Here is a 26,649-nt window from a genome sequence, read left to right as displayed (position 1 = left end):
CGGTACTTTATTCAAAAAGTACTACGTATCATTGCGCGAAGGACATGCACTATTCATTTTGCAAACGTGCATGTAACATGAATACATCTGCAGAATAATACTGTTTTTATATTTATGATTTATTCAATTTCATTTTTTAGTCCTTTTGGAAACTTTTCCAAGAATGAATGTCAAGCACTTCATCTCTGCTCACACAGTAAAATGCGGTAAACAGACAACTGTGAGTTACTGTCAGCCATTTTGTTTTTTAAAGTCTGAGAGCGCGCTGTTCAACTCATGTTTGTTTGTTCACACTTGCAAGGTAAGTGAGACAGTATATATATAATTTTTGTGTCCATGTTATAACAAAAGCCCATTTCCTAATGTGAGTGCTACCTGGGATCAAACATTTGTGGGCATGTTGTAGAGAAACGTCTTGTCATTTTTGTTCATAGTTACGTTAGATCTACTCCATTTTTTCTTGTGATATTTTTAGTTAATGCAACATGCATTCATTATTTTCTGTTTGAATTGCTGCTAGAAAGTCCGACAAAATGGATAGCAAAATTATGATTGAAGAGTTGTATTTAAAACACAGTCAGAGGAGTACGGGTTGATTAGATTGTATCAACATCTTTATTTTTCTCTAGCCGAAAATGCCATTCCTTGCATTTAGATCTGTGAACAAACGGGAGGTCACAACAAACGGTTGAGGAGTAAATCAGGAAATCACAAAGTGTACATGTATCATGTGGTCGAATCTCGATCTTCCCAGTGTGGTAAGCAAGATGTGCAGTTTGTTTTTGTTTGAACACACTGTTGACTGATTTACAGCTTTGGTTTTACTTTGAAGTGTTCACCTCTAAGAGTAATACCTAATATACTGGACTCGCAACGAAATATATAAACAAATGACAATGGACAACGTTTCGACCTAAAGGTCTTCAACAGGTAAAAAAAATGAAAACAACAATACAAATAACAAAACGACTTATCAGAGAAGATGGCGATGCGCTGTGAAGCATCGCCATCTCTGATAAGTCGTTTTGTTATAAATGTATTGTTGTTTTCATTTTTTTTACCTGTTGAAGACCTTTAGGTCGAAACGTTGTCCATTGTCATTTGTTTATATATTTCGTTGCGAGTCCAGTATATTAGGTATTACTCTTAGTTTATTATCTCGCTTGCAGTCACTCCCTGTTTACTCCGTGTTCACCTCTGTTCAGCCACCCGGTTCTCGCCCAGAGTTAGATCTACGTCCAGTCAACAGATAAGAAGTGAATCACAGTGGACGCAGAACCATTCAATTGAAGTTGGCAGAATAATTTCTCAACCCTAGCTGGTAAGTTCTATGTAAGTTTATGTGATCATAGATTGTACACATGTATGTTAACTACTTCGGGGTCTCCACTCAATGATAATGTATGAAGTATGCGCGCGTGCGTGTGTGTGTGTGTGCGGCGTGTGTGTGTGTCCCTAGTATACTATGTGTTTGTGCCTGTCTATGTCCCTGAGAGAGTTGATGAACGGGGAAACGGACGATGGGATTCATTGTGTATAGATCTACCGACATCATTTTCTCTTCACAGTTTCATCTTCTACTGCTACACTTTCAGTAGATTCTACTGCTGCGCTATCAGTAGACGATTTCTGATTGCATTTGGTCTTTGCAGCTTCCCAACAGAATACCACAGAGCACGTTGGAGTGAAAGCTACTACGTCAAGTTCATGAATATCAACTACAGTAGCTATAAAAATCATTTTTTCCGTTTCTTTGTGAAATGGGGGCGCCATATGTCCATTAATTGCATATTGAGCATTATATGCATAGAATGCATTCTATGCGCATAGAAGGCATTCTATGTTCTTAGAAACATTATATGCGCATAGAATGCATTGTGTGCATAGAATGCATTCTGTGTCAATCGTAAATTTGTATCTGAACAAAGAATGTATTTGTATAACATGAAATATTATTATATAAATGCTATAGAATGTAGTTCTATACATTGGATTCAATTCTATACTTACAGGATTTGAATCTTTGTTACAGAGTAAGATTTCATATATTTGAATTTGATTCTTTGTTTAAAAAAAAAAAGTAGTTGAATTTAATTCTATTGCAATAGAATTAAATTATATCTGTAAAATGCATTCTATGGTGATCACAGAATGAATTGCGGCGCGGCACATAGAATGCATTTTGCACAAAGAATAATGTACACATGGAATACATTGTGAACATTTCATATTATTGTGTACACAAAGAATCAAATTCTGTGATAACTGATATATCAGTATTATCACAAACTAATCAATTCTGTAACATAGAAATGAATTTTATAACAGGGAATTTTGTTCTATAACATAGAATTCTTTCAATGTAAAGAATGTCATTCCCTGTTATATAATTCAATTCGACGTAGAGAATAAACATTTATGTTATACAAATGAATTGTTGGTTCACATACAAAATGCATAATACTAAAGAATACATTCTATGCACATAGAAAGCATTCTATGCAAAGAATGCTTTCTGTGGGCAGATAATGCATTCTAGATCTATGCACAAAGAAAGCTATTTTATGCGTATAGAATGCATTCTCTATGCATAGAACACATTACATGCATAGAATGCACAATATAGAATTAATAAACACATGGTGCCCCGTACTCAGTTGCTTTTCCTAATACATAAAACAGTGTCACTAAGAAATTAACAAGGAGAAAAAGAAAGAAAACGGTCATATTTCCTTTTGTGTTATCTTTTGGTGCATGGGTTCATGGGGGGTTCAAATCCTGTAACCGACAGGTTCACAGTGTACCGCGACATTGCTTCGACCACCAAATGATGCTTACTTACGATTGCATTGGCGTGCTCTCTCTCTCTCTCTCTCTCTCTCTCTCTCTCTCTCTCTCTCTCTCTCTCTCTCTCTCTCTCTCTCTCTCTCTCTCTCTCTTCTAAATCATTTCACAATGCTGTGTACAGTTACTGTGTGTGTGTGTGTGTGTGTGTATGTGTGTGTGTGTGTGTGTATCACAATATAATGGCTTGACAGCTGTTCAGGTTGCCTGTTTAATTTCTGCGCAGATTCTACACACACCCCACAGCCGGCACCTCGATGAGGACTGACGATGGACTTGTGATGGCTTTATGCCCTGCTGCACGAAGAACATCATAGTTCAATAATGGTTGGGTGGTTGTTTTCTCAGAAAGGTTTCAATTGATACACTCCCCCTTTTTTTCTTCTTTTTCTTTGTGTTTCTCTCCCTATCGTTTTGTATCCTTAGCGGATTATGACTTTATTCGGTTATTCTGCAGAAAAACAAATGCCGCTGCAGAAGAAAATTGTTTTTCTGCAGCAACTTTGAATAATGTCATCATCCGCTGAAGCATTGTTTTTTTCTGCTAAGGATTTGTTTTGTCTTTCATATCGTATGTCACTAGCATCATAGTTGCATATTTTACATTTGGGAACTTTCAAAACTGATCCGGCGAAAGTATACGAAATTTGCGTGTGGAGTTCCTGGCCCGATCTAAAAAGAACGAAAATTTTATATTTGAAATAAAAGTATAGTTTGGAGGGGGAAAAAAGGTAACAAAATAATTTGATAAAGGCTGTATGCATGGTCAGTTTTACTTGCTTACCAATAGCCATATCATCTCACTTTAAACATACGAATCCTGGGACTGTCTGTTACATGTTTTCACACACACAAAATTCATAGGGAGAAAAATGAAGGGGAGGGGGGGGGGGGGGGGGGGGTGGGGGATAACAGTGAGGATGTACTGATCGGACCGTGCGTGGCCGATAAAAGGTCAGAGTAGAGCAACGCCCCATTGCCTCGCGCGCGGCTTCAGTAGCTGGCAGAAAGCACACCACCTACTCGCCGTGTACCAATAAAAGTTGTTATATTTAGTCAAGTTTTGACTAAATATTTTAACATCGAGGGGGAATCGAAACGAGGGTCGTGGTGTATGTGCGTGTGTGTGTGCGTGTGTGCGTGTGTGTGTGTAGAGCGATTCAGACTAAACTACTGGACCGATCTTTATGAAATTTGACATGAGAGTTCCTGGGTATGAAATCCCCGAACGTTTTTTTCATTTTTTTGATAAATGTCTTTGATGACGTCATATCCGGCTTTTCGTGAAAGTTGAGGCGGCACTGTCACGCCCTCATTTTTCAACCAAATTGGTTGAAATTTTGGTCAAGTAATCTTCGACGAAGCCCGGACTTCGGTATTGCATTTCAGCTTGGTGGCTTAAAAATTAATTAATGACTTTGGTCATTAAAAATCTGAAAATTGTAAAAAAAAAATAAAAATTTATAAAACGATCCAAATTTACGTTTATCTTATTCTCCATTATTTGCTGATTCCAAAAACATATAAATATGTTATATTCGGATTAAAAACAAGCTCTGAAAATTAAATATATAAAAATTATTATCAAAATTAAATTGTCCAAATCAATTTAAAAACACTTTCATCTTATTCCTTGTCGGTTCCTGATTCCAAAAACATATAGATATGATATGTTTGGATTAAAAACACGCTCAGAAAGTTAAAACAAAGAGAGGTACAGAAAAGCGTGCTATCCTTCTTAGCGCAACTACTACCCCGCTCTTCTTGTCAATTTCACTGCCTATGCCGTGAGCGGTGGACTACGAGTATACGGTCTTGCTGCGTTGCATTGCGTTCAGTTTCATTCTGTGAGTTCGACAGCTACTTGACTAAATATTGTATTTTCGCCTTACGCGACTTGTTTCATTTTTTTGCATCAAGCTGAACCAAGCGACCCTAATGTAATCATAGCAGAAGACATGTGATCGAAAATGTGTCATGTGACTTAGCAGCTGACAAGTCTGTCAAGAAAAGAAGCGTTCGTTGCGATTCGTAATGGCGACATTCGAGCGAAGTTCCTGTTCCTATTGAGCAGTTTTTCTTCTTTCATAATAATGGCTTTACTGGTTACAAGAGAGCACCGAGTCATTGCAGTATGTATATATATCTTGATCAAGTTGATGTCTTTTGTGCAGTACGCTTTATTTAGTTGTTGCTGGTCTGCGTTTGTGTTTTCCACAGGCACATGATCATCTTGATCTTGTGTCAGTTTGCATGCGCAGCCCGCTAAACACACCGCAAACCCCCCCTCCCTGTACGTTGGTCCAAGCGAAGTTCAGTTGTATGATTTACTCTTTGATTTGATTTGTTCTGCTGCATTAGCATTGCTTCGACAACGTAACCGTTCGCAGCTGTTGTTGTTTGTTATGGGGGCGAGGACGCCCCCATTCTATACGGATAGTTTAGAGGTTGACCATGGGCAGCGCCATTTTGTTGTGAAATACGTCATCAGTTTGTGTACACAGGAAGTTGTGACATCCGTCACCCTATGGGAGGGGTGAAGGCAACATTGTTCATCTGTAGAAAGTTGTGAAATCCGTCACCCTATGGGAGGGGTGACGTCAAAATTGGTCATCACAGAGTTTGTGTAACACAGGAAGTTGTGAAATACGTCACCCTATGGGAGGGGTGACGTCAAAATTGTTCAACAAAAACATGATATGTCGCATTGTGCAGGGTCAACTGCAACAAACTCAAACCGAGCCATTCATACCTAGCTGTATTTGAGTGACTTATATACCCGACATTTTTATTTCTTATTTTTAGCACAGGTGTAGGAAAAATCATGAACCAAAATGTTATTTATTTTCTAATTTAACATTTTTTTTTACAAATATGACCATGGTCTTTTAAACATACAGTGACATTAAACATTGTTATGTTAAAAAAAAGAAAAAAGAAAAAAAGCTTTTGTGCAGAAATCAGAAAATACATTGTACATTTTACCTACAGGCCAAACAGTGTCTGTTGGCGGCAAAGGGCCCAGCAAGTTGCTATTTTTAGATCGATTAAAAGTTGTCAAGAACAGGCGCTTACATTTGGATGTGTCCACTGATAGTAGGTTTGGTTGTGATCAATCAGAATGATGTAGGAATAAAAATGTATGACAGTTTGGTATGATGACATGTAATTCAAATATGCTGAAATGTAATATTATACATGATATAATATTATTATGGCTGTTGCCATGACCATGAACCCCAAGAAAGGTTTAATGTTATGTAAAATCAAAATACCAAAATCAAGCACCTACTAATCTGATCTACGGTGCGGCTTGGACCAACTCGCTCAGCCAGCCAGCGCTGCGAGACTTACAGCGGCCAACTTCGCCGCGGCGCGCTCATTGGTTCAGTATTGAACTTGCGTCAAGGCCGATGCGCGTAGATTCCCAGAATGTTTACTTTCGGTTAGATTCTTCGACAGCATTCGCAGAGGTGACTGCCGTATTGTGTACCGCAGTCAGAAGTAATTTATTACTTTTGGGAGTTTAGTAACGTGATATCAGTTTTCAATTGTTCGTTCACTTATATTGCTTTCAGATTTAACACACAAGAAACAGTAGCACGGTTTTCGTTGCGAAAATGTGCATTGGCAGTGCTACGCGATCGAATTGTGTATTATGTACACGCGGTGTTCTGGAAAAGACCGAAGCGACATGTGACGTCAGTCGTTCAGCCCGCGAGCGGTGGGATGGGGGGGTTCACATGGTTTGTTTGTTTCAGAACCACACCCATATACACACATTTCACATGTAAACCATTTGTCCGCCCCCTGTCGATATTTATCGACTAAGTTCCTTGTTGTTGCTGCTGTGTATGCAGATATGCAGCCTGGCTGTTGGAACTGTTCTTTCTCAAAGGTGTTTTGGCAGTTTTTCTTTAGGAATTCGTTTTTGTTAAGTTTGTTGTATACGTACAGATTTCTAACTGTGTGCAGTTTTGATTAACAGTTATATTTGATATAATTACTACTTTAAAACACTCTTTTAGTTTAGATTTTTAATCTTTATTCTGTTGTAGAAACTTAGAAAGAGACTGAGGAGGAGGAAGAAGATCATTACCTTAGTTTGATTGTTATTTTGCAGGTTGTGAAACTGCAAAACAAGTAGGAATGATTGGGAGACTTCCAAGGGTGTAAAGCAAATGTCATGGAACAATTTGCACTCTTCTGTTTGACAGTGAACATGTGTGAGTATTTCAGTTTTCACTCTCTTGTAAATCACTTGAGAGACCAATATAATATTTTACACGGGAAAGGATAATCCTTCCAGGAAATATACCAACCTCAACGACCTGGCTGCTCTTTTTATGTGTAAAATGTTTAAAAAAAATATGAGATAATTTTGCATTCTGACACAGGTGTAACAAAAACCAATTGTGCACAGAAAGGAGCCTGGTTCAATTACAGCAGCACATACGTACAATTGTAGGATGCAGTATAACTTCTTCTTCTGCGTTCGTGGGCTGAAACTCCCATGTACACTCGTGTTTTTTGCACGAGTGGAATTTTACGTGTATGACCGTTTTTACCCCGCCATTAAGGCAGTCGGAGGAAGCATGCTGGATATTTTCGTGTTTCTATAACCCACCGAACTCTGACATGGATTACAGGATCTTTTCCGTGCGCACTTGGTCTTGTGCTTGCGTGTACACACGAAGGGGGATAAGCCACTAGCAGGTCTGCTCATAAGTTTACCTGGGAGATCGGAAAAATCTCCACACTTAACCCACCAGGCGGCCGCGACCGGGATTCGAACCCTCGACCTTCCGATTAAGAGGCCGACATCTTACCACCACGCCACAGCGCCCGTCAGTATAACAATTATCATGTAACAGGTTCAGCAGATGTTTTGTGATTTACGAGAGTGTTTAAAGAAAGGGAAGGACAGTCGATCTTCAACAAGTTTGAACTACATTTGGCCTACGATTTGATCTGCGATCAGCTCCTGATTGGATCGCGGGAATAAATCTCACGATTGAATCGCCCGTGTGACACCAACTTAAGTTTTCTTGCAGATCTGTGGTTTGTAATTCATGTAGTGAAAGCAACTAGTGTCAGTGCAGGGATGTTGCTACAAATTCATACCAAAAGGACAAATGTCCTAGATATATATTCAGCATCAATAGGACATTTGACCGCTTTCAGAAATTTCAATAGGACGTCAGGATTTTTTCATTTTCAAGAATGACACTCGCCGTGTTTCCCCCTGTTTTTGACCCTAATGTAGCACAGGATGCCGTTGAATAGTCAAATGTGTTCAGCTTTTGTTGAACTTTGGCAGGCTTTAGATTTTTTTTGGTGGCATAACTCAGTGCGCTTCGTCAAAATGTCTCGAACTGAAAGCAAAAGCAGAAGCAAGACTTAGTCAGTTGGAGTTGTCTCCCATACTCCTAACTTTAATGTGCTGCAGACGGGTGTCACCCAAACGCAAGATCCGCACTGCACAACTTCAGTGCACCTGTATGCGAGAGTGCTTGGTCGCTTTGGTCGCTTTTTGAAAATGTGTATCTTGAAAGGAACATTAACGAATATCGCGCTGTCCGAAGGAATTGATTTCTTATCGGACAATGCCAGCGCTTAGTTCAAAACCGTAGGACATCTGACCGCCATGCGGCTATGTGAATCGGACATTTGAGCCTCTAAATCGGTCTATGTCCGATGTCCGACGCCTAACGACATCCCTGCAGTGGAAGATTTGTCCAGTCTTTTCGGCCAATGAAGCACCATACATTTTATGCCGACAGAAGTCTTTTTGGGACAACATGATGATTGACTTCATTTATGTGCCAAAAGGCAAAGATATCGACAAGAATGAATGCTTTTGACATTAAATGAAACATTTATAGACAGTTTCCAACTCACCAGAGCTGCCAAAGAGCCTTCACTTGTGCAAAATGATGATTGTAATCAGACGGGTATCAGAAACAATCTCTTGGTAACCTGCACATCTCCCTCCATGGCGACGTGACAGCGCGCATTTGTTTGTTTATCGCGTAACAACACAGTTCAACTTTGTGTATAAAATATCAATGTGTGGCGTGTAATCTCCGAATCAGTGCGTTCCCAGGGTAATTCAGTGTGAGTTGAGGTAGCCTGCGCATCATGTGTGACGGCATGAACAAATTTGATAGCAATATTTTATACGGGAAGTAAATTTAATTGATTCTGGCTCAGTCTTATAGATTTTGAATGCAGTGTTTTGGTCGTGTATATGCTTTTCTACTTTGAAGCTCATTTGGAGCGTTACGCTGATCAAAGTTAGGTACTCAAAGTGTGACATCAGTCCTATGCAGGTTATGCCTTGAAACACACTCGCATTTCACAAAGACACTAATAAATGGCAACATTTCTGTTTTATTAGATAATATTTAAACAATAAGAACATAGATACGATTGTTATTAACAACATAAAACGTGAGGTAAGTCGGCAAAGACACTCCTAGTGTTCTTTTCCATTTTGGGTCGCCACATTTGCTACCATTTTCACAATAGATTTTAATATTACCATATGAGTTGTTCTTTGCTACTGGTCACAAGTGGGGGTCAGCTCACACGGACGCATTTTTCAATACATTCTAGGGGAGAAACTGGTCACAAAGCACCCAGTACATGACAGAGAGATAGGAGAATCGGCACAATCAAGAAAATACCAAATTCATTCAATAAATATGGAAATATTAAGATTTACTGTGAAAATGCTAGCAAAAATGGCGTCCAAAAACGGGAACGCACACTTGGTGCGTCTTTGAAGACTTACCTCCCGTTCTGTGTTGTTGTTAATAGTCGTGTTTGTGCTGTTTTTGTTTAAATAGTATCTTATAAAACGGATGCAGTCCTAGAAATGTTGCAAATTATTGTTGTCTTTGTGAAATGCGAGAGTGTTCTGAGGTGTAATCTGCATACGGCTGATGTCCCACATAGGGTACCCCACTTCGATCAGCGTTTCACTCCAAATGTGCTTCATAGTAGAAAAGCAGATACACTTCCAAAACACTGCATAACAGATCTACAAGACTGAACCAGAATCATTGAAATTTACTTCCTGTATAAAATATTGCAATTAAATTTGCTCACGCGGTCCCACATGCAACGCAGGTTACCTTCGCCTTCGATTCAAAGTAACTCCACGCTAACTGAATTACCATCGAAACGCGGATAATGAACTGATTCGGAGATTACACGCCACACATTTATGATATTTTACACACAATTTTCAACTGTGTTGTTTCGCGATAAACAGCCATAAACAAACAAATGTGGCGCCGTCACGTCGCTTCCGAAGGAGAAACGCAGCTGGTTACCAAGAGATTGTTTCCGATACATGTACCTGTCGGATTAAAATCATTGTTTTTCACGAATGAAGGCTCTTTGGCATATCTGGTGAGTTGGAAACTGTCTATGAATGTTTCATTTAATGTCAAATGCGTACATTCTTGTCGATATTGTTACCTTTGGGCTCATAAATGAAGTCAATGGTCGTGTTTTCCAAAAGTGACTTTTGTCAGCATAGAACTTACTGTGCTTTGATCATTGACTGAGAAGAATCTTCCGATGACACTAGTTCATTTCACTACGCGACTGCAGATCTGCAAGGAAACTTATGGCAGGGGAAATAAGCTTAACTGAAGACGAATAAGCGGAGTAACTGTTCTTCAACGGATTGCTCTCACTGATCTAAATATTTAGATCTTGTCGTCTGCTAGTAAGTAGTCTTCGGTCGTCTGAAAGTCACATCTATTTCGACTGTGTGCATCGATCCGTGTAGTGAAATGTTGATCTGTCATGATTTGGCAACATAACTTCGCTACATGTGCTTCGAGTGTATCTCCCCGTTAACCATTTGAAAACGTCTTTTAACAAGACCATGTTTCGACAGCCCAGACGGGGAGGATCCTCGATAGCTCACAGGGTATATAATGTTTTCCGCTGTTTTTTTAAAGAATCCTTTCAAATTTACTATTCCAAAAGTAGATCTACCTTATGACACGACTCGAGTGGCAAAGAACATTCTCTGCAATTCCTGTCTCAGTCCGTGCAGCCGTTTCGGGTCCTATCGTCATCATACAAACTTACACACAGACACACAAGAACCAGCTTTAAAAGTTAGATTATTTAAGAACCATGTGAACCAGTGATTTTTTCTTATGTACATCAGATACTTCTGCTTCTGCAGTATTTCTGCTTTCTGAAAAGCTATATTTCAAAAACAAAACTAAAGATTTGAATTTTGACCACTTTTCCCCCTTTCTGTCAGTAGTACTGAAGAACAACTCGCATGTATTGAATGATCGTAGTATTTTCTTTGATTGTGGTGATTTTACTATCTCTCTTTTATGTACTGGGTGCTTTGTGACCAGTTTCTCCCCTGGACTGTATTGAAATATGTGCATGTTTGTGTGAGCAGCATGACCCCCACTTGTCACCAGTAGCAAAGAACAACCTCATTATTATGCAATAGCAGATATTTTGTACAAATATTTGCTCTTCTTTTTAATAGATTTACTTTAAATATTTTTCAGAGTTCTAAATGGTTGGCTACACTGTAGCAGTGACTGTTGGGTGAAGGATCAACTTCAGCTCATTTTCTGACCTCATGGATGATCAACATGTATGCAGATTCTGCTGATCGCCTGAGCTTCCTGGGTGTGTACATATTTGTATCTATATTATTAAAAGGCCCACTTTGATCGCCTGAAAGTTTGTATGACACATGCAGTTCCTATACCCTCCAAGGATTGTTTAAACTAGAACGCAATACTAACTCTGGTTTAAGTTTTAAGTTTAAGCCATGAAGCTCAAACTGCTTTCTTTCGCTTATGCCTCTTTGCTGATTTGTTTGCATTTTGGCATAAATTTAGACACATTTACGGCAAATCAGTAAGCTAAAATCCAGAAGAATCTGTCAAGAATCGCCTTAGCGAAAAGCATGCAAGTGCTTTACATAGGGCCACATTCAGAGACTGTAGAGTACACAGAGACCATTCATACTTCTTTGCGCCAAGGTAGGACTGGCTATGTCTTTAACACGGCTTTGTCAACATATTGTCATTTCTGTCCGGCCAACAGTGCTGCAAAGATTCATTGGATTGAAAAATGTGTCCGTTATCGTTTGTGACATTTTTTTTTTCAATTAAAAGACCTGGAAAAAAGCCCCAGAACAGATTATATAATAATTGATTTTAAATTTTCGTTTTAAATCAGTGTCTTTTCACAAACTAGCCTTTGTTATTTTGAATGCATAGTTCAGTCTTAGAGTGAGAGAATGTGTGAGGCATAAATTGCTTTTGACAACAACAAAAGTTCCCGTTGAATCGAGAAGCTCCCCCAAAATCATTTTTATTACACATGCCTATTATAAGCCAGCATAGTGCAAGCAGATTTATTTGTGCATGTGCTTGTATGTACAAAGACAGATCATTTGTACAAGTGTTGGCTCTTCATTTTTAATTATTTTTTCAGGATCCTTAGTTGGGGGTTCCACGGTATCTGTGACTTTTGGGCAACATATCGAGTTCTGGTGGTTTTTTGACCTAATGGATCAACATGTGTGCAGACCTGCTGAGTACTTGAGGTAAATTGGTGCAATTAGATATATTGTTCTGCCTACCTGAGAGATACCACCCATGTGATAAATGAACCATCTCTTCACAGGCGTGTCTATCATGTAAATGAGGTTGGTTTAAACAACATGCCTGACAGGGATGTCATTTTCCACTGCTTATGCAAAATCTCCGAGACAAACTTCATTCTCATGGCAAGCCCAAAAGTGTTGCAAGAATGACTTAGCATCTGTGACTTTGTAATCATGAGCAGTGGAATATGAGGTCCCTGCCAGACTAGCTAAATTGACATGACCTCAATGATATTCCCACATGTGGGTGTATGGTTTAGTTATTACATGGGTTATCTCTCCGGTACATAGGATGAAAACAGAATACTACATGGCTTGCTGTGTGGCACCAGATTTACACTTATTGCTTTTCAAATGTTGAAATATTCACTTTTACTTTTGTAAACCTGGTAACACACAGTAGGCCATGTAGTGTTCTCTATTTGTATCATTGAAACGCTTCTGTCCGTCAATCACACTTTAAATTGCCTTACATTTTGGATGACATATATGCCACCCCTTTGGTATTCCTCTAATAGTTTTAGCTAAATAGAAAACTTAGTTTCAGCTAATCGCTATGGAGTATTCTTTCTTTCTTTATTTGGTGTTTAACGTCGTTTTCAACCATTCAAGGTTATATCGCGACGGGGAAAGGGGGGAGATGGGATAGGGGAAAGGGGGGAGATGGGATAGAGCCACTTGTTAATTGTTTCTTGTTCACAAAAGCACTAATCAAAAAATTGCTCCAGGGGCTTGCAACGTAGTACAATATATGACCTTACTGGGAGATTGCAAGTTTCCAGTACAAAGGACTTAACATTTCTTAAAAATTGCTTGACTAAAATCTTTACAAACATGGACTATATTCTTTACAAGAAACACTTAACAAGGGTAAAAGGAGAAACAGAACCGTTAGTCGCCTCTTACAACATGCTGGCAAGCATCGGGTAAATTGTTTCTCGTCCCAACCAATATGGGACTCCCCCTAACCCGCGGGGGGTGCTATGGAGTATGCAAACACTTGAATTATATGCGATGAAACACTCAAGCTGCTTTCTCTTGCTTATAGCTGAGAGCAGCACTGCAGCAGTGACTGTCGGGTGGAGGATCCAGTTCTGCCTGTTTCCGACATAATGGATCAACGTACATGAGTGCAGACCTGCTGAGCACCTTATCTTCTTGGGTGTGTATAGATGTATATACATTTATTGTATTAATAAATTGTCACACACACACACAGATATACTGATAAACACATTCACGCCTGCACACATGCAAGCACAAACACACGCACCAGCACGTTTCAAACGCCCACCACCACCACCGTCTCAGTCGGTGCAGCTGTTTCGGAGCCCTTAGTTTTATAAGTTAGATATGCACTGAAAGCCACAACACTTTTAAGTTAGCTTTCATTATCATTCTCTTAACTCATTGTCTCCCAGGTACGGATATATCCGTACCCACTCATATGGCTCAATCTGACCTGGTACAGATATATTTGTACACACAGTCACTTCCTGTAATGTCGATCTAACGCCTGCATTCCAGCACAGTTCCTACACAGTTACCACAATTCTGAGTGACCTGCTGCAGCACAGCTGGTCTCGGCTAAAGATAACTTGGTCAACATAGGTGGGGTAGAAAGTGTTAAAGTATGGCCCTATTTGCTTCAGTTAGCATGCTTTCTCATAGTCATACTGCTGTCATTGCAGGTTCCATTCCATGCTCTGGTGTGGGTGTCATATGCAAGAGAGCCTCCTGTTGACTTCCCGGCAGATATGTGCATGGTGAAGGACCTTGATACCACTTACAGACGTCAAAGCAGATACCATTAGAGAACAACCAGAACTGTTCAGCGGGTGCCATCGGCGAACATGAATACAAGTTACAGAACAGGAAAGCATATGTCACTGGCTAAGGGAACCGGACATCAGCTACTATAAACTTAATCAGATGCCTGTAGCAAATAATCTGGACACCAATCACAAATCAAACAGATGTGGAGGACAGAGAACATTGCATTTGATTATTGCCATATATGATTGTAACCCTGTTTGGAAAAAAGGGACATAAGCCACACTATATACTTTCTGGTTGCATGCTGAATACTCTCCATTGAACATTCAGTGAGTTTTGACTCACCTGGGCCAGAATGTATGTGTCGAGGATAGAGAACTGATAAGTCTCTTATCCCGGGGTTAGTTCAAAAACAACATGGCGGCGGTCGCACTTCAAGTGCTAAGAAACCGTGTTTTCACACACAGGAATAACCTGTTTGATGTATATGAACTGTTAAAAACTTTTCGGTTTTGCCGCGCTGATTTGTGTGACCACTGCCGGTGTTAAAAACGAATTTGAACTTCAAGTCGAAATGGCGATCCACCCAGCCCCTCCCTTTCCCTCCAACTTACTTCACTTGAATCCTAGAACAAATGTCCTTGTTGGACCGCATTTTGCCTTACCTAATGTGAATTTGCACAAGAAAACAACAACGCGAAGAAAACAATGGCACGAGAACAAGACCGGAACCCAGTTCAAAAAAACATTTCGTCACGCTTTTCATGACGTCAACGTCTACATTGATCATTTAGAACAGAGCGACGTCACCTTTCGAACGCGGATTCCTGAATTTAGAACAACCTTGACATTCTATCATGCGCAGAGATTCGGAAATCCCCATGCCAAAAATAGATTGAGGGGAATGCTTGGGTTAGTTATCTTTTCTGTAGTCTCGACTCATGCATTGCGCTAAAGTATCGATGATATCCTGGGGATAGATAGACCGAGCTAAGCTTTTATCCCGGGTTAAGATAGACCTGGACACATACATTCCGGCCCTGGTGACTAATCAGGCTGACTTACAATGGGTAGACAGAATTGAACATTGTTGTTTGCTTGGATGGTTTTCAAGGTAGAATTTACAAAGTTAACACACTGCTATGGTTTGATCAATTTCAAACATGACCACATGTGGCATTTTTTCAAAACCACATTTTTGACAAATATCGAGGATGTGTTGCAAAAGCATGTGTTCATATTTTTCTGAAATGTTTTTAAAGCTAGATCTTTGATACTTCACAGGCTATTGAAGTTGGATGACCTCTAGATGTGACCCATGTCAAGTTGACCCTCATAAACTTTTAAGTTCACAGAGGGGTTGAGTTCTTTTAAAAAAAAAAATAATAACAGAGAAATAGTATTATTTTCAATGTGTTTGAAGCAAGATCTTTGTAACTAAATAACTTTTTCTATGTAAAGTCACACACATACAGGGTTGGATGACATCAAGTCAGCTTGATATATTGCATTAATCAATTTCAAGGTCAGATTGGGGTAGAGTTCTGGTCAATAATAGTGACAATTATTGTCTCACTTGATTGTTCAGAGTTAGGTTCTTGTCACGTCCAGATGCAGGTTACAGGTTTTTTTCATGTACTGATGTTATCATGTAGGCATGGTCACTTTCAAAGCTAATCATAGAAATTAACTTGGCTGAAGGGGAGATAATTTTGATAAAATATGTGTTGTGCTAAAGATGAATTCCCACAAAGAAGAGTGCTATAATAATTAAATCTCTTTTGTGCTTTTTATTGAGTCACTTGAGAAAAAGTGACTCTATGTAATCGGTCAGTGTTAGTCTGTCCGGCCGGCCGGCCGGCCGGCCGTAGACACCACCTTAACGTTGGACTTTTCTCGGAAACTATCAAAGCGATCGGGCTCATATTTTGTTTAGTCGTGACCTCCAATGACCTCTACACTTTAACGATGGTTTCGTTGACCTTTGACCTTTTTCAAGGTCACAGGTCAGCGTCAAAGGAAAAATTAGACATTTTATATCTTTGACAAAGTTCATCGGATGTGATTGAAACTTTGTAGGATTATTCTTTACATCAAAGTATTTACATCTGTAGCCTTTTACGAACGTTATCAGAAAAACAAGGGAGATAACTAGCCTTTTCTGTTCGGCAACACACAACTTAACGTTGGGCTTTTCTCGGAAACTATAAAAGTGACCGGGCTCAAATTTTATGTGAACGTGACTCATTGTGTTGTGAATAGCAATTTCTTCCTGTCCATCTGATGCCTCATATAATATTCAGAACTGCGAAAGTGACTCGATCGAGCGTTTGCTCTTCTTGTTGTTACTTGTTCTGGTTAACAGGGTTATAACAAAATTGAATTAAAACTGTCTCTGCTTTGGGACATTTACCAAAAATCAACAGCTTGGTAACTCACTGTGCAAGATAGACACCTTTTTTAAAATTATTATTTAATTGACAAATTGTGTCTTTTACATGTGAGTGGATATTTAGAAATGTTGTTACATAATTTTGATTATTAATGCTCGGCCGAAAAATTAAAATAAACATGTGATGAACCTTTACTTTCTTGCCAAATGTGACAGAGTGACTGCAGCCACTGGCCTGATCATGCACGCACACATTCAATTCACACAAAACAATTGATTCAGCAAAAATTAGGGTCACAATTACGTCCCGTTAAATTTGGAAGGTTATGGTACTTTTACAAGAAAGTACTGCAGTATACTATAGTAAACTATAGTAAAAGTACTATAGTACAAATTTTACAGCTACGAAAATACCACGCTGTACTATAGTAAACTATAGTAAAAGTACTATAGTACAAATGTACCGCGGCGAAAATACCACGCTGTACTGTAGTAAACTATAGTAAAAGTACTATAGTACAATTGTACTGCTACGAAAATACCACGCTGTACTGCAGTTTACTATAGTAAACTGCAGTAAACTGTGGTACATGTACTGTAGTAAACTATAGTTTACTATAGTAAACTATAGTACAGTGTGGTACAAAAGCGTGCAAAATCCTATAGTACATTTAATTGTACTACAGTTTACTATAGTATACTATAGTACATTTACCACAAAGTACTATAGTACACAGTAATGTACTATACTATAGTACTATTTGTACTATAGTATACTATAGTACTTGTACTATAGTAAACTGTAGTTTACCATAGTACAATTCAATGTACCATAGTACTTGTACTATAGTAAACTATAGTATACTGTAGTACAATTCAATGTACCATAGTACTTTTACTGTAGTAAACTATAGTATTTCATAGTACTTTTACTATAGTATACTATAGTACAAAGTGTGGTACTTTTTTACTTGGGCAGATGTGCGCGTCATGGTCTATTTTATATTTACACTCAAAATGGAGACAATTTGAAACTGATCTATTTGAAATGGCATAAACGACAGAAATAAAGAGTTTAACCTCTGTAATGTGCGTGTGTGTGTGGGAAAAAAGAACAACCCAGATAAACTGAGAAAGACAGAGAGAGAGAATATGATCGGGGGGCTGTGCATGGGGCTCTATAACGTGCTACCTAGCGCAGCAACAAGGTCCCGACAAAACAATAGACCCTATCGGTATTCCAAGCTCTCGTAAACTCTCGCAAACTTCAGAGCATAGCAAAGCACGTGGTACAGCGATCTCGCCTGAGCTGCAAAAGCAGAGGTTTGAAGTTCTCGCGACATTCAAGGCATAACAGAGAACGTATCTTGTGGATATATATCTTGCAAGAGCTGCTCAGATACCGAAAAGGTCTATGCAAACAGGACGAACTAGCCGGTTTCCTTGCATGTAAATAACCAAATTATGTTACGGAGTGAACAATTTATAATGATTCTTAATTGCTTGTACTTTATTTTCAGACATACTAGACAGTGCCCCAGCAGGTACCCCAGAAGGAACGGCAGCCCGAAGGGATGTATGGGAATACAACATCCTGCACATGCTCATCATCATTATTCGCCAAGACTTCTCCATCTTGCCAGGAGAATGGAGATCTGCTGCAAAACTGGCCATGCTCATCAGGTAATATTGAAAGTGTCAGACTAAATTTCACACTCCAGGTGGTAATTCAGAATGGAAGCACACTGCTTATTGCAAGGTGATCAATAAAAATTACTTTCTGTTTTCAGATCCACTAAACTTTTTTTCCGGGGGATGGAGGGGGGGGTATGTTTGGGAAATAGAATGTTGATTTGTAGCACTAACTCTTCTGACTGTTAGTGTTACCATTTCTGTTCCCAAAGACAGAGTAGAGGACAGATTAGAGCTAGAAACAGAAGACCTACAGCAGTAATGAACAGACTTGAGAGCTGATTCGTAAACTGACTTTTAGTTTTTGTGAATTTGAAAACCTGTCATGTGAAATATGAAAAATACTCTTGTTTTGAATTTCAACTTTTATCCACTGTCAGTTTTTATTTAATGTGCAAAATGATCATTTGCAGCCAAGCGAGCTGTGGGATGGAGCTGGTGGGACCCGACAGAAAAGAATTTCATGACGTACAGCTGCCGAAAGCCACAGAACATCTGTTCCTTCTGGCTAAACACATCCAGCAACAGATCACCAACCTCCCTCATGCACAGGTAAATGTTGCTCAGACAAGAGACAGCGTTTGCCGCAAATGTCCAGGATTTGACTGGTTGACTTTGGAAATTTCTAGAAATGTGAAGATAACGAGGTCTTAGCTACCAAAGATAATACCTTCATTCTCTTTTACATATATCCAGGGTTCGTACGCTCCTTGAATCTCCTTGAATCTCCTGGAATTTTCAACCCCCTTTTCAAGGACCTTGAATCTCCTTGAATTTGGAGAAAATGGTCATTCTTGTGTTTAACCTCCTTGAACCTCCTTGAATTCTGAAGTGCAGACAAAAAAAAAAAATGTTAATATTAAAGTTTTTCAGCAATTTATATCGATTGTGTGCGTGTTGTGTGCAAGTCGTGTGTCGTCTGCCATCGTGCGAAGGGAAGTTGAAACCGATTACTTCCCCTTCATCCGGGTAGCTTTTAGCGCCATTTCTGAAGAAGCAGGGTGTCGATTCATTGTGACAACGTTTCAAGCCATCGCCGGTCGAAAGTCGTAGTCATGCCGGGTGGAAAGTGCTTTTTTAACCCACGATGGCTGGAGGAAAAGGAATACAAGGATTGGATCCAGCGGGATTGCGACAAATACAAGGCTTTTTGCAAATGCTGCAAAGCACGTGTGGATATTTCAGTGATGGGCGAGTCAGCCCTGGTTAGCCACGCAAAAGGAAAGAAACACACAAATAATTTAAAAGCGTCTGCACCTGTAGTCCCGATTGCAAACTTCTTTTCTGTAACGTCATCGCAAAGCTCTCAGTCTGCTTCTGTAACTGCAACCCCGGGTCCCGCGATGCCAACGTCCTCTCGGACTCTTTCATCATTTTGCACCAAGACCGCTGTTTTAAAATCGGAAGTCATGTGGACAATGAACGCTGTGAACTCGCACTACAGTTTCAAGTCGTGTGAGAACAACTCCAAACTGTTCCAGGCAATGTTCCCCGACAGCCAAGTAGCGAAGGGATATCAATGTGGCGAGGGGAAGACCAGGTATCTAAGTACTTTCGGCCTTGCGCCATATTTTCATTCGCTGCTGAAAAAACGAGTGAAGGAGGAATCCGGATACGTTCTTCTGTTCGACGAAACGTTGAACAAGCACATCAAAATGAAGCAACTTGACATTTTTGTTCGTTGCTGGAACGGGCAGCAAGTCCAAACGGAATACTACGCTTCCAAATTTCTTGGACATGCTTATGCAACCACCCTGATTGATTCTCTGGAGCCTGCCATGGTGGAGCTGGGATACCGGAAATACTCCTTGAAAACTCCTTGAATACTCCTTGAATTTCACTGTCAGGTGTCTGTATGAACCCTGTATATCAGATGTAGCAGCTTTGTTGATTCATACAAAGTTACAACACATACACTGGTACCTGTAATAAAAGGACACTCTTGGGAACAGCCAAAAATTACCCTACATTGCAGGTAGCCTGTCATGGAGGGTACCATTGTACATGCATACTTATGCACAGTCTTATCTATTTTGTCTTCAGGCAATAATGTATTTTTACATGCATGGTTTCTTCTTGCACAGGAAACTGCAAAGGAGCGGACAGTCCTGGTCGTCAACTTCAGAGACGTCCTGGATTCCATCACACGTTTGATTTCTGCATACTACTTGCTGTGCGAAGAAGGTCAGCTCACTTTTAGGAATGTATGCTTTGTTGACTGACCTGAGCAATCTGCATGTCATGATCATGAGAAGTATTTGGATCTGTGTTTGAGCAAGGTAGCCGTCTGCAATTTGTTCAAGAATTTGAAGTTTTGTGGTGTTTTCTTGCCACGAGTCTCCAGACTATTTGCATTGTCTTGCACGTGGGTTCATGTCCCAGAGGTTTAAGTTCATACACAGTAGTACCAAACAACTTGTCCTTGGTGTAAAACCTGGTTTTCTTAGATTTTCAGAGATGGTAAACAGATTTTGTTACAATAGTGTATTGTGTGTGTGATTTATATTTTAAAAACAATATTTTTCATATATAGGGATGAAGAGTCCATGGCTACTGCAACTGCTGGTGACTGACGAGGCCAAGACAGTGAACATGGTGATGGCTCTGATGGAGAAGATGCTCAGATGTGATGGGTAACTATGAATTTTGCTTCTCTGATATACAGTGACCCCCCCCCCCCCCCCCCCCCTCTCCTTTAAAACTTGTTTGTATTAACACTGAATGTTTTGCATATGTTGTCAATTATGTAGGACATAACATAATTTTCACTGATAATCTTATTTGAACCAAAATATGCTTAAAATGTATCAAACCAATTTACAGTAGCACCCCCTTTAAATACCCCCCCCCCCCCCTCCTTCTCCGCCTTTTGTTACTTCCCACTTTGCTTTCACAGATTCCTCTCCATGGACTGGGTGGCCGAGTGGTAACGCACTTGCGTTCGGAAGCGAGAGGTTGCGAGTTCGACCCTGGGTCAGGGCGTTAGCAATTTTCTCCCCCCTTTCCTAACCTAGGTGGTGGTTCAAGTGCTAGTCTTTCGGATGAGACGAAAAACCGAGGTCCCTTCGTGTACACTACATTGGGGTGTGCACGTTAAAGATCCCACGATTGACAAAAAAGCCTTTCCTGGCAAAATTGTATAGGCATAGATAAAAATGCCCACCGTGTGACTTGGAATAATAGGCCGTGAAAAGTAGGATATGCGCCGAAATGGCTGCGATCTGCTGGCCGATGTGAATGCGTGATGAATTGTGTAAAAAAAATTCCATGTCACACGGCATAAATTAATCCCTGTGCCTTGAATATGTGCGCAATATAAATTGCATAAAATTAAAAAAATAAATAAATCCCTGCGCTTAGAACTGTACCCACGGAATACGCGCGATATAAGCCTCATATTGAATACCTCTATGAATTCACCCCGGTTTCAAGATTCCCTCCCTTCAAGGACCTAATTTTTTTGAAGATTTTTCGTGGTCATAAAACACTGTTGTTTTCAATGTTGGTTTGATATTTGGTTTGTCTGATTTCAGGAAAGTGTTGTCCAAAGTGAAGGAGGAGGATGTGCTCAACCTCATGGATGAACTTATCTACAAGCTGTCCGTTAACGCCGACATCTCCATTGCAGCGTATGTCCCTGAAACCTGTTCTGTACATCACCCTTGCACAGTTGTCATGGTCTTGTAGAAATAGACACTTGTTCATAACTGGATTTTTTGTGTCTGAGAACTGAGACTTTAAGTAAACAAACAAAATCCAAAACCAGACAAGGTTATTGATATTTCAAGGTCTCATGTTCTTGTTGAAAATGTTCAGCAGTTTTAGGAAAAAATAAACAAAGGTAAAGAAACCAATTGCGTGAAAGTTAAACCAAATGTTTTGCTTTTGTGAAACAATGTAGGAGAGAAGTGATGCTTATCCAGAAAATATACTTTGCACAGATGGTGTAACAAATTTTGTAGTTCTCATCACACAGGTAGCAGTGGTTGGATACTGAGAACAGGTAAACATAATTTTTTGCATCATGGTTCTTGTGTTTACCAGGAGTGCAACGAGATGTCTTCTGCGTTTCTGTGAACAACACAAACCACTGGTGGAGATTCTCTTCTCACGATACAAGTAAGTGTGGTTTCTCTTCTTCTTCTTGTCAATCACTTTTAACACTCGGATTCCAGCTCCAGAGATGAAGCTGGTGGTCTTCTGTAGAGCCTCCACGTGTATGTGCAGCTTGTCTTGGAGAGGCGTCGGCCTGGGCCAAGTCTCACTCCTCAGGGGCTGGAGGCTCTTGCAATCCTGTAGGATGTGGGCTGTATCTTGTTCTGCCTCTCAAGTGTGCTTTCTCTCATCGGTCCAGGTGGTCACGTCAGGGTTAGACCCTGAAGAAATTTCATAAATGTTTTATTCAAAATAGATTTCCCGATAGCAGCAGTCACTATCACTAACACGCATTTGGCTCGCTTGAATCAAACCCTTTCTTCTCAAAACTCGTCTGTTTTGTCATAAATTTCACCATGTAATAAGTGAGTTAGTAGAGCAGTTCCTTCAGCTACATTTTTGCAGTGCTTATGATTTCCAAGGAAATATTCCCTGAGTTACAATTAAAACTTTGTCATGCAAGCAAGACCAAGCAGATATTTGAAGCAATGTGGAAACAGCGGTACCTGCGATGTGAGGCCCATCCTCTGGGAGGACACCTCTTGTTCCTGTGTCTACAGTGGAACCCCCCTTTTAAGACTTTACAAAATCTGAAAAAATCCGGTCTTAAAAAGGAGGGAATCTTAAAATGAGGGCAAGTTTGCAGAGGTTATGAAGAGAAGATGTGAACAAGCAAGGGGGGATGTCTTGAATTGGAGGGTCTTAAAAGGGGGGTTCCCCTGCATTAACTTCACCAATACTGTACAGTGGAGTCCGGGTACAACGAATCTCAAGGGAGATACATTTTAGTTCGTTATATCAGTAATTCGCTGTAGAGTTTTCAACCCTAAATGGCCTTAAGACAAGTTTTCCCACTCACCTTCAAATGATCGTCCCATCGATCTTTCCTTGGAGAGTACAATCTCTGCATGTTTTCAACAGCTTCATGATATAATCCATAGAGGCATAGTTCAAATGTTCACTTTACTGTCACAATTTTAGAAGTAAAATTTGAAAAGTCGTGTAAAAGCATGTACATGTACATTCTGATCAATCTCCGATTTCATGGTGTCCACCAGTTCTGGTGCATGTACTACCCTGGCCAAGTTTCCTCTCAAGACATCAAAGAGACCGCCCCATAGGTTAAACTTCCCATAGGTTAAACTCGGTCACTGACCCGGGGGCAGGAAGTGTTTCCTCTCTCATATGAAAGGGGAACCACCTCTCACAGCTAAAACTGGGTCAATGACCCCTGGGAAGAAGGTCAATGTCTATAAACAAGGCCACCCAGCTATCACAATGGACCTGCCTTTGATCTCGCCTCACACACAGATGTTGTAGCCTTGTGACTTTTTAGAGCACAGTCATAGCTTAGCAGCTGATTGGAATAGTGAAAACACAGCGACAGTGGCTGTTCCGTGCACCTCCCGCTTTTCTGGCTGTTTTCCATGTGAATCAACAATACTGTTTGTTTTGTAGGGGGCTGCGACCACTGCTGAGACGGTGGGAAGGGCGAGGGTTTGAAAGGGACCTCAAACAACTCTACACACTTCTGGACTCTGGCTCGGCCATTAGAGCACAGATGCAGGTTCGTCATCAAACACTTGCTGATGTCATTTTTGGCATTCGTAATTAACTGAAAAAAATTAGAGCCAGAACAGCTTTCATGTTAAGTACACACCCTGTTTTTATCAGTGGACATACTGTGTAAGTTAGAACATTCTGTTGAAAGAAAGATGGCATGATTCATTCTTACACACACGTACACAACCACTTACACACACACACAAGCACGCATGCAGAGAGAGAAAGATTTAATTCATACTTTAAAAGAGACAGAGACTGAATAAACACACATGTATTTTACCTCTGTCTCCTGAGTCCACAATCCGAGCGAATCCTTCATAACACACACACCATCAAACATTACAAAAATAAAACCTTTTTTTTTTAATTTCAATAAATATTCTGATTGTGATATATTTCTGATGTGCCACTATAACTGTTGTACTTTTGTCATGTTTTAGATGAAGACTGAGGCAGCCAGCTACATCCAGGCGATATGGAAAGGAGTGTTGACCCGACGTCGTTTGTTGAAGGCCAACACAGTTTTTGCCAAATTCCACCGTTCATATCGGTAAGTGATTGTTATTTTTATATGTCAGTTATATGTACTTTCCTTCCTTGTACTCGAATTCTGTTAGTTTTGAGGTTCTGGTGCCTGTCAGTGTGTGTGTGTTAGTGTGTGTGTGTGTGTGTGTTTTGGCAAACGTAGGTGTGTGTGTGTGTTTGTGTTTGTTGGTGTGTGCACCCATATGTCTGTTCATGTGTGTTACAGTTCAATGTTATAGTCAGTTGCATGTTACACTCAATCAATCAATGAGGCTTATATCGCGCATATTCCATGGGTACAGTTCTAGGCGCTCAGCAGTGATGCCATGTGAGATGAAATTTTATACGGCCAGTAATTGCAGCCATTTCGGCGCATATTTACCTTTCACGGCCTATTATTCCAAGTCACACGGGTATAGGTAGACAATTATTAACTATGCCAAAGCAATTTTGCCAGGAAAGACCCTTTTGTCAATCGTGGGATCTTTAACGTGCACACCCAATGTAGTGTACACGGGGGGGGGGGGGGGGGGGGGAGTTCGGACACCGAAGAGAGTCTGCACACAAAGTTGACTCTGAAATAAATTTCCGCCGAACCTGGGATCGAACTCACGCTGACAGCGGCCAATTGAATACAAATCCAGCGCGCTACCAACTGAGCTATATCCCCGCCCCAAACACAAACTCTGTGAGCGTTGAGGTCCTTGTGTTTGTCAGTACAGAATGTATGTGTGTGGTTGCCCAATATGTATGTGTGTTTGTTGGTGTGTCCACTCATGTGTCTGGGTGGGTATACAGTGGAACCTCCTTTTAAGACCCTGTTTTTTTACATTTAGTCAAGTTTTGACTAAATGTTTTAACATAGAGGGGGAATCGAGACGAGGGTCGTGGTGTATGTGTGTGTGTAGAGCGATTCAGACTAAACTACTGGACCGATCTTTATGAAATTTTACATGAGAGTTCCTAGGAATGATATCCCCGGACGTTTTTTTCATTTTTTCGATAAATGTCTTTGATGACGTCATATCCGGCTTTTTGTAAAAGTTGAAGTGGCACTGTCACGCCCTCATTTTTCAATCAAATTGATTGAAATTTTGGCAAAGCAATCTTCGACGAAGGCCGGACTTCGGTATTGCATTTCAGCTTGGTGGCTTAAAAATTAATTAATGACTTTGGTCATTAAAAATCTGAAAATTGTAAAAAAAAAATATTTTTATAAAACGATCCAAATTTACGTTCATCTTATTCTTCATCATTTTCTGATTCCAAAAACATATAAATATGTTATATTTGGATTAAAAACAAGCTCTGAAAATTAAAAATATAAAAATTATTATCAAAATTAAATTTTCGAAATCAATTTAAAAACACTTTCATCTTATTCCTTGTCGGTTCCTGATTCCAAAAACATATAGATATGATATGTTTGGATTAAAAACACGCTCAGAAAGTTAAAACGAAGAGAGGTACAGAAAAGCGTGCTATCCTTCTCAGCGCAACTATTACCCCGCTCTTCTTGTCAATTTCACTGCCTTTGCATCGAGCGGTGGACTGACGATGCTACGAGTATACGGTCTTGCTGAAAAATTACAGTGCGTTCAGTTTCATTCTGTGAGTTCGACAGCTTGACTAAATGTTGTATTTTCGCCTTACGCGACTTGTTATACTTTCTGTTCATAACCTCTTTAAATTTACCTCCATTTTAAGACCCTGTTTTCTCTGATTTTTTATAGGTCTTTAAGGGGAAGTTCCACTGTATATGTCTGTGTATTTGTCCATCCTGTTTTTCATTGAATAGAACTTTGCTAGAACACATTCAGAAAATAAACATTGCATGGTCGTTTTTTTCAGACTGAAGAAGGCAAAAGAGGAGCACACGCTGCTGGAGACCAAGGTGCAGACGGAACTCCAGCGCCGCATGCTGGCCAAGAGGCAGAAGATGATGATACACCTCAAGGAGAAACACCTGCAAATGTTGGAAATCTTGCCTGCAGGTAAGCTAGCTGAGTAAAGTATGCTTATACAGCTC

At 40.0% G+C, this 26,649-nt stretch overlaps 1 protein-coding gene and 1 long non-coding RNA gene across 4 annotated transcripts in view; both read left to right on the top strand.

The window, feature by feature from the left end:
* Window positions 1–26,649, top strand: part of LOC138947691 (IQ calmodulin-binding motif-containing protein 1-like) — a 41,185-nt gene that overhangs the window by 660 nt on the left and 13,876 nt on the right. The window contains exons 2-8 of the mRNA XM_070319219.1: window positions 18,203–18,365; window positions 18,788–18,926; window positions 20,459–20,558; window positions 20,908–21,007; window positions 21,908–22,003; window positions 22,419–22,493; window positions 23,988–24,096. Of these exons, the coding sequence (XP_070175320.1) occupies window positions 18,203–18,365; window positions 18,788–18,926; window positions 20,459–20,558; window positions 20,908–21,007; window positions 21,908–22,003; window positions 22,419–22,493; window positions 23,988–24,096 (782 nt within the window). The remainder of the gene's footprint in view (window positions 1–18,202; window positions 18,366–18,787; window positions 18,927–20,458; window positions 20,559–20,907; window positions 21,008–21,907; window positions 22,004–22,418; window positions 22,494–23,987; window positions 24,097–26,649) is intronic.
* On the top strand, window positions 126–16,877 carry LOC138947688 (uncharacterized). Of its 3 annotated transcripts, none has more exons than XR_011449760.1 (8): window positions 126–301; window positions 1,170–1,321; window positions 3,071–3,196; window positions 6,968–7,070; window positions 11,403–11,526; window positions 12,343–12,454; window positions 13,563–13,676; window positions 14,206–16,877. It is a non-coding gene; the product is annotated as an uncharacterized lncRNA (long non-coding RNA). The 3 variants fall into 3 exon arrangements; XR_011449758.1 differs by having other exon boundaries at window positions 133–301; window positions 3,071–3,171; XR_011449759.1 differs by having other exon boundaries at window positions 136–301; window positions 1,206–1,321; window positions 3,071–3,171.

This window comes from Littorina saxatilis, linkage group LG14 (assembly GCF_037325665.1).
Source record: "Littorina saxatilis isolate snail1 linkage group LG14, US_GU_Lsax_2.0, whole genome shotgun sequence".
In the NCBI taxonomy this organism is placed as follows: Eukaryota; Metazoa; Mollusca; class Gastropoda; order Littorinimorpha; family Littorinidae; genus Littorina; species Littorina saxatilis.
Note: the sequence above shows the minus strand (reverse complement) of the source record. Positions and strands in the feature narration are given on the sequence as shown.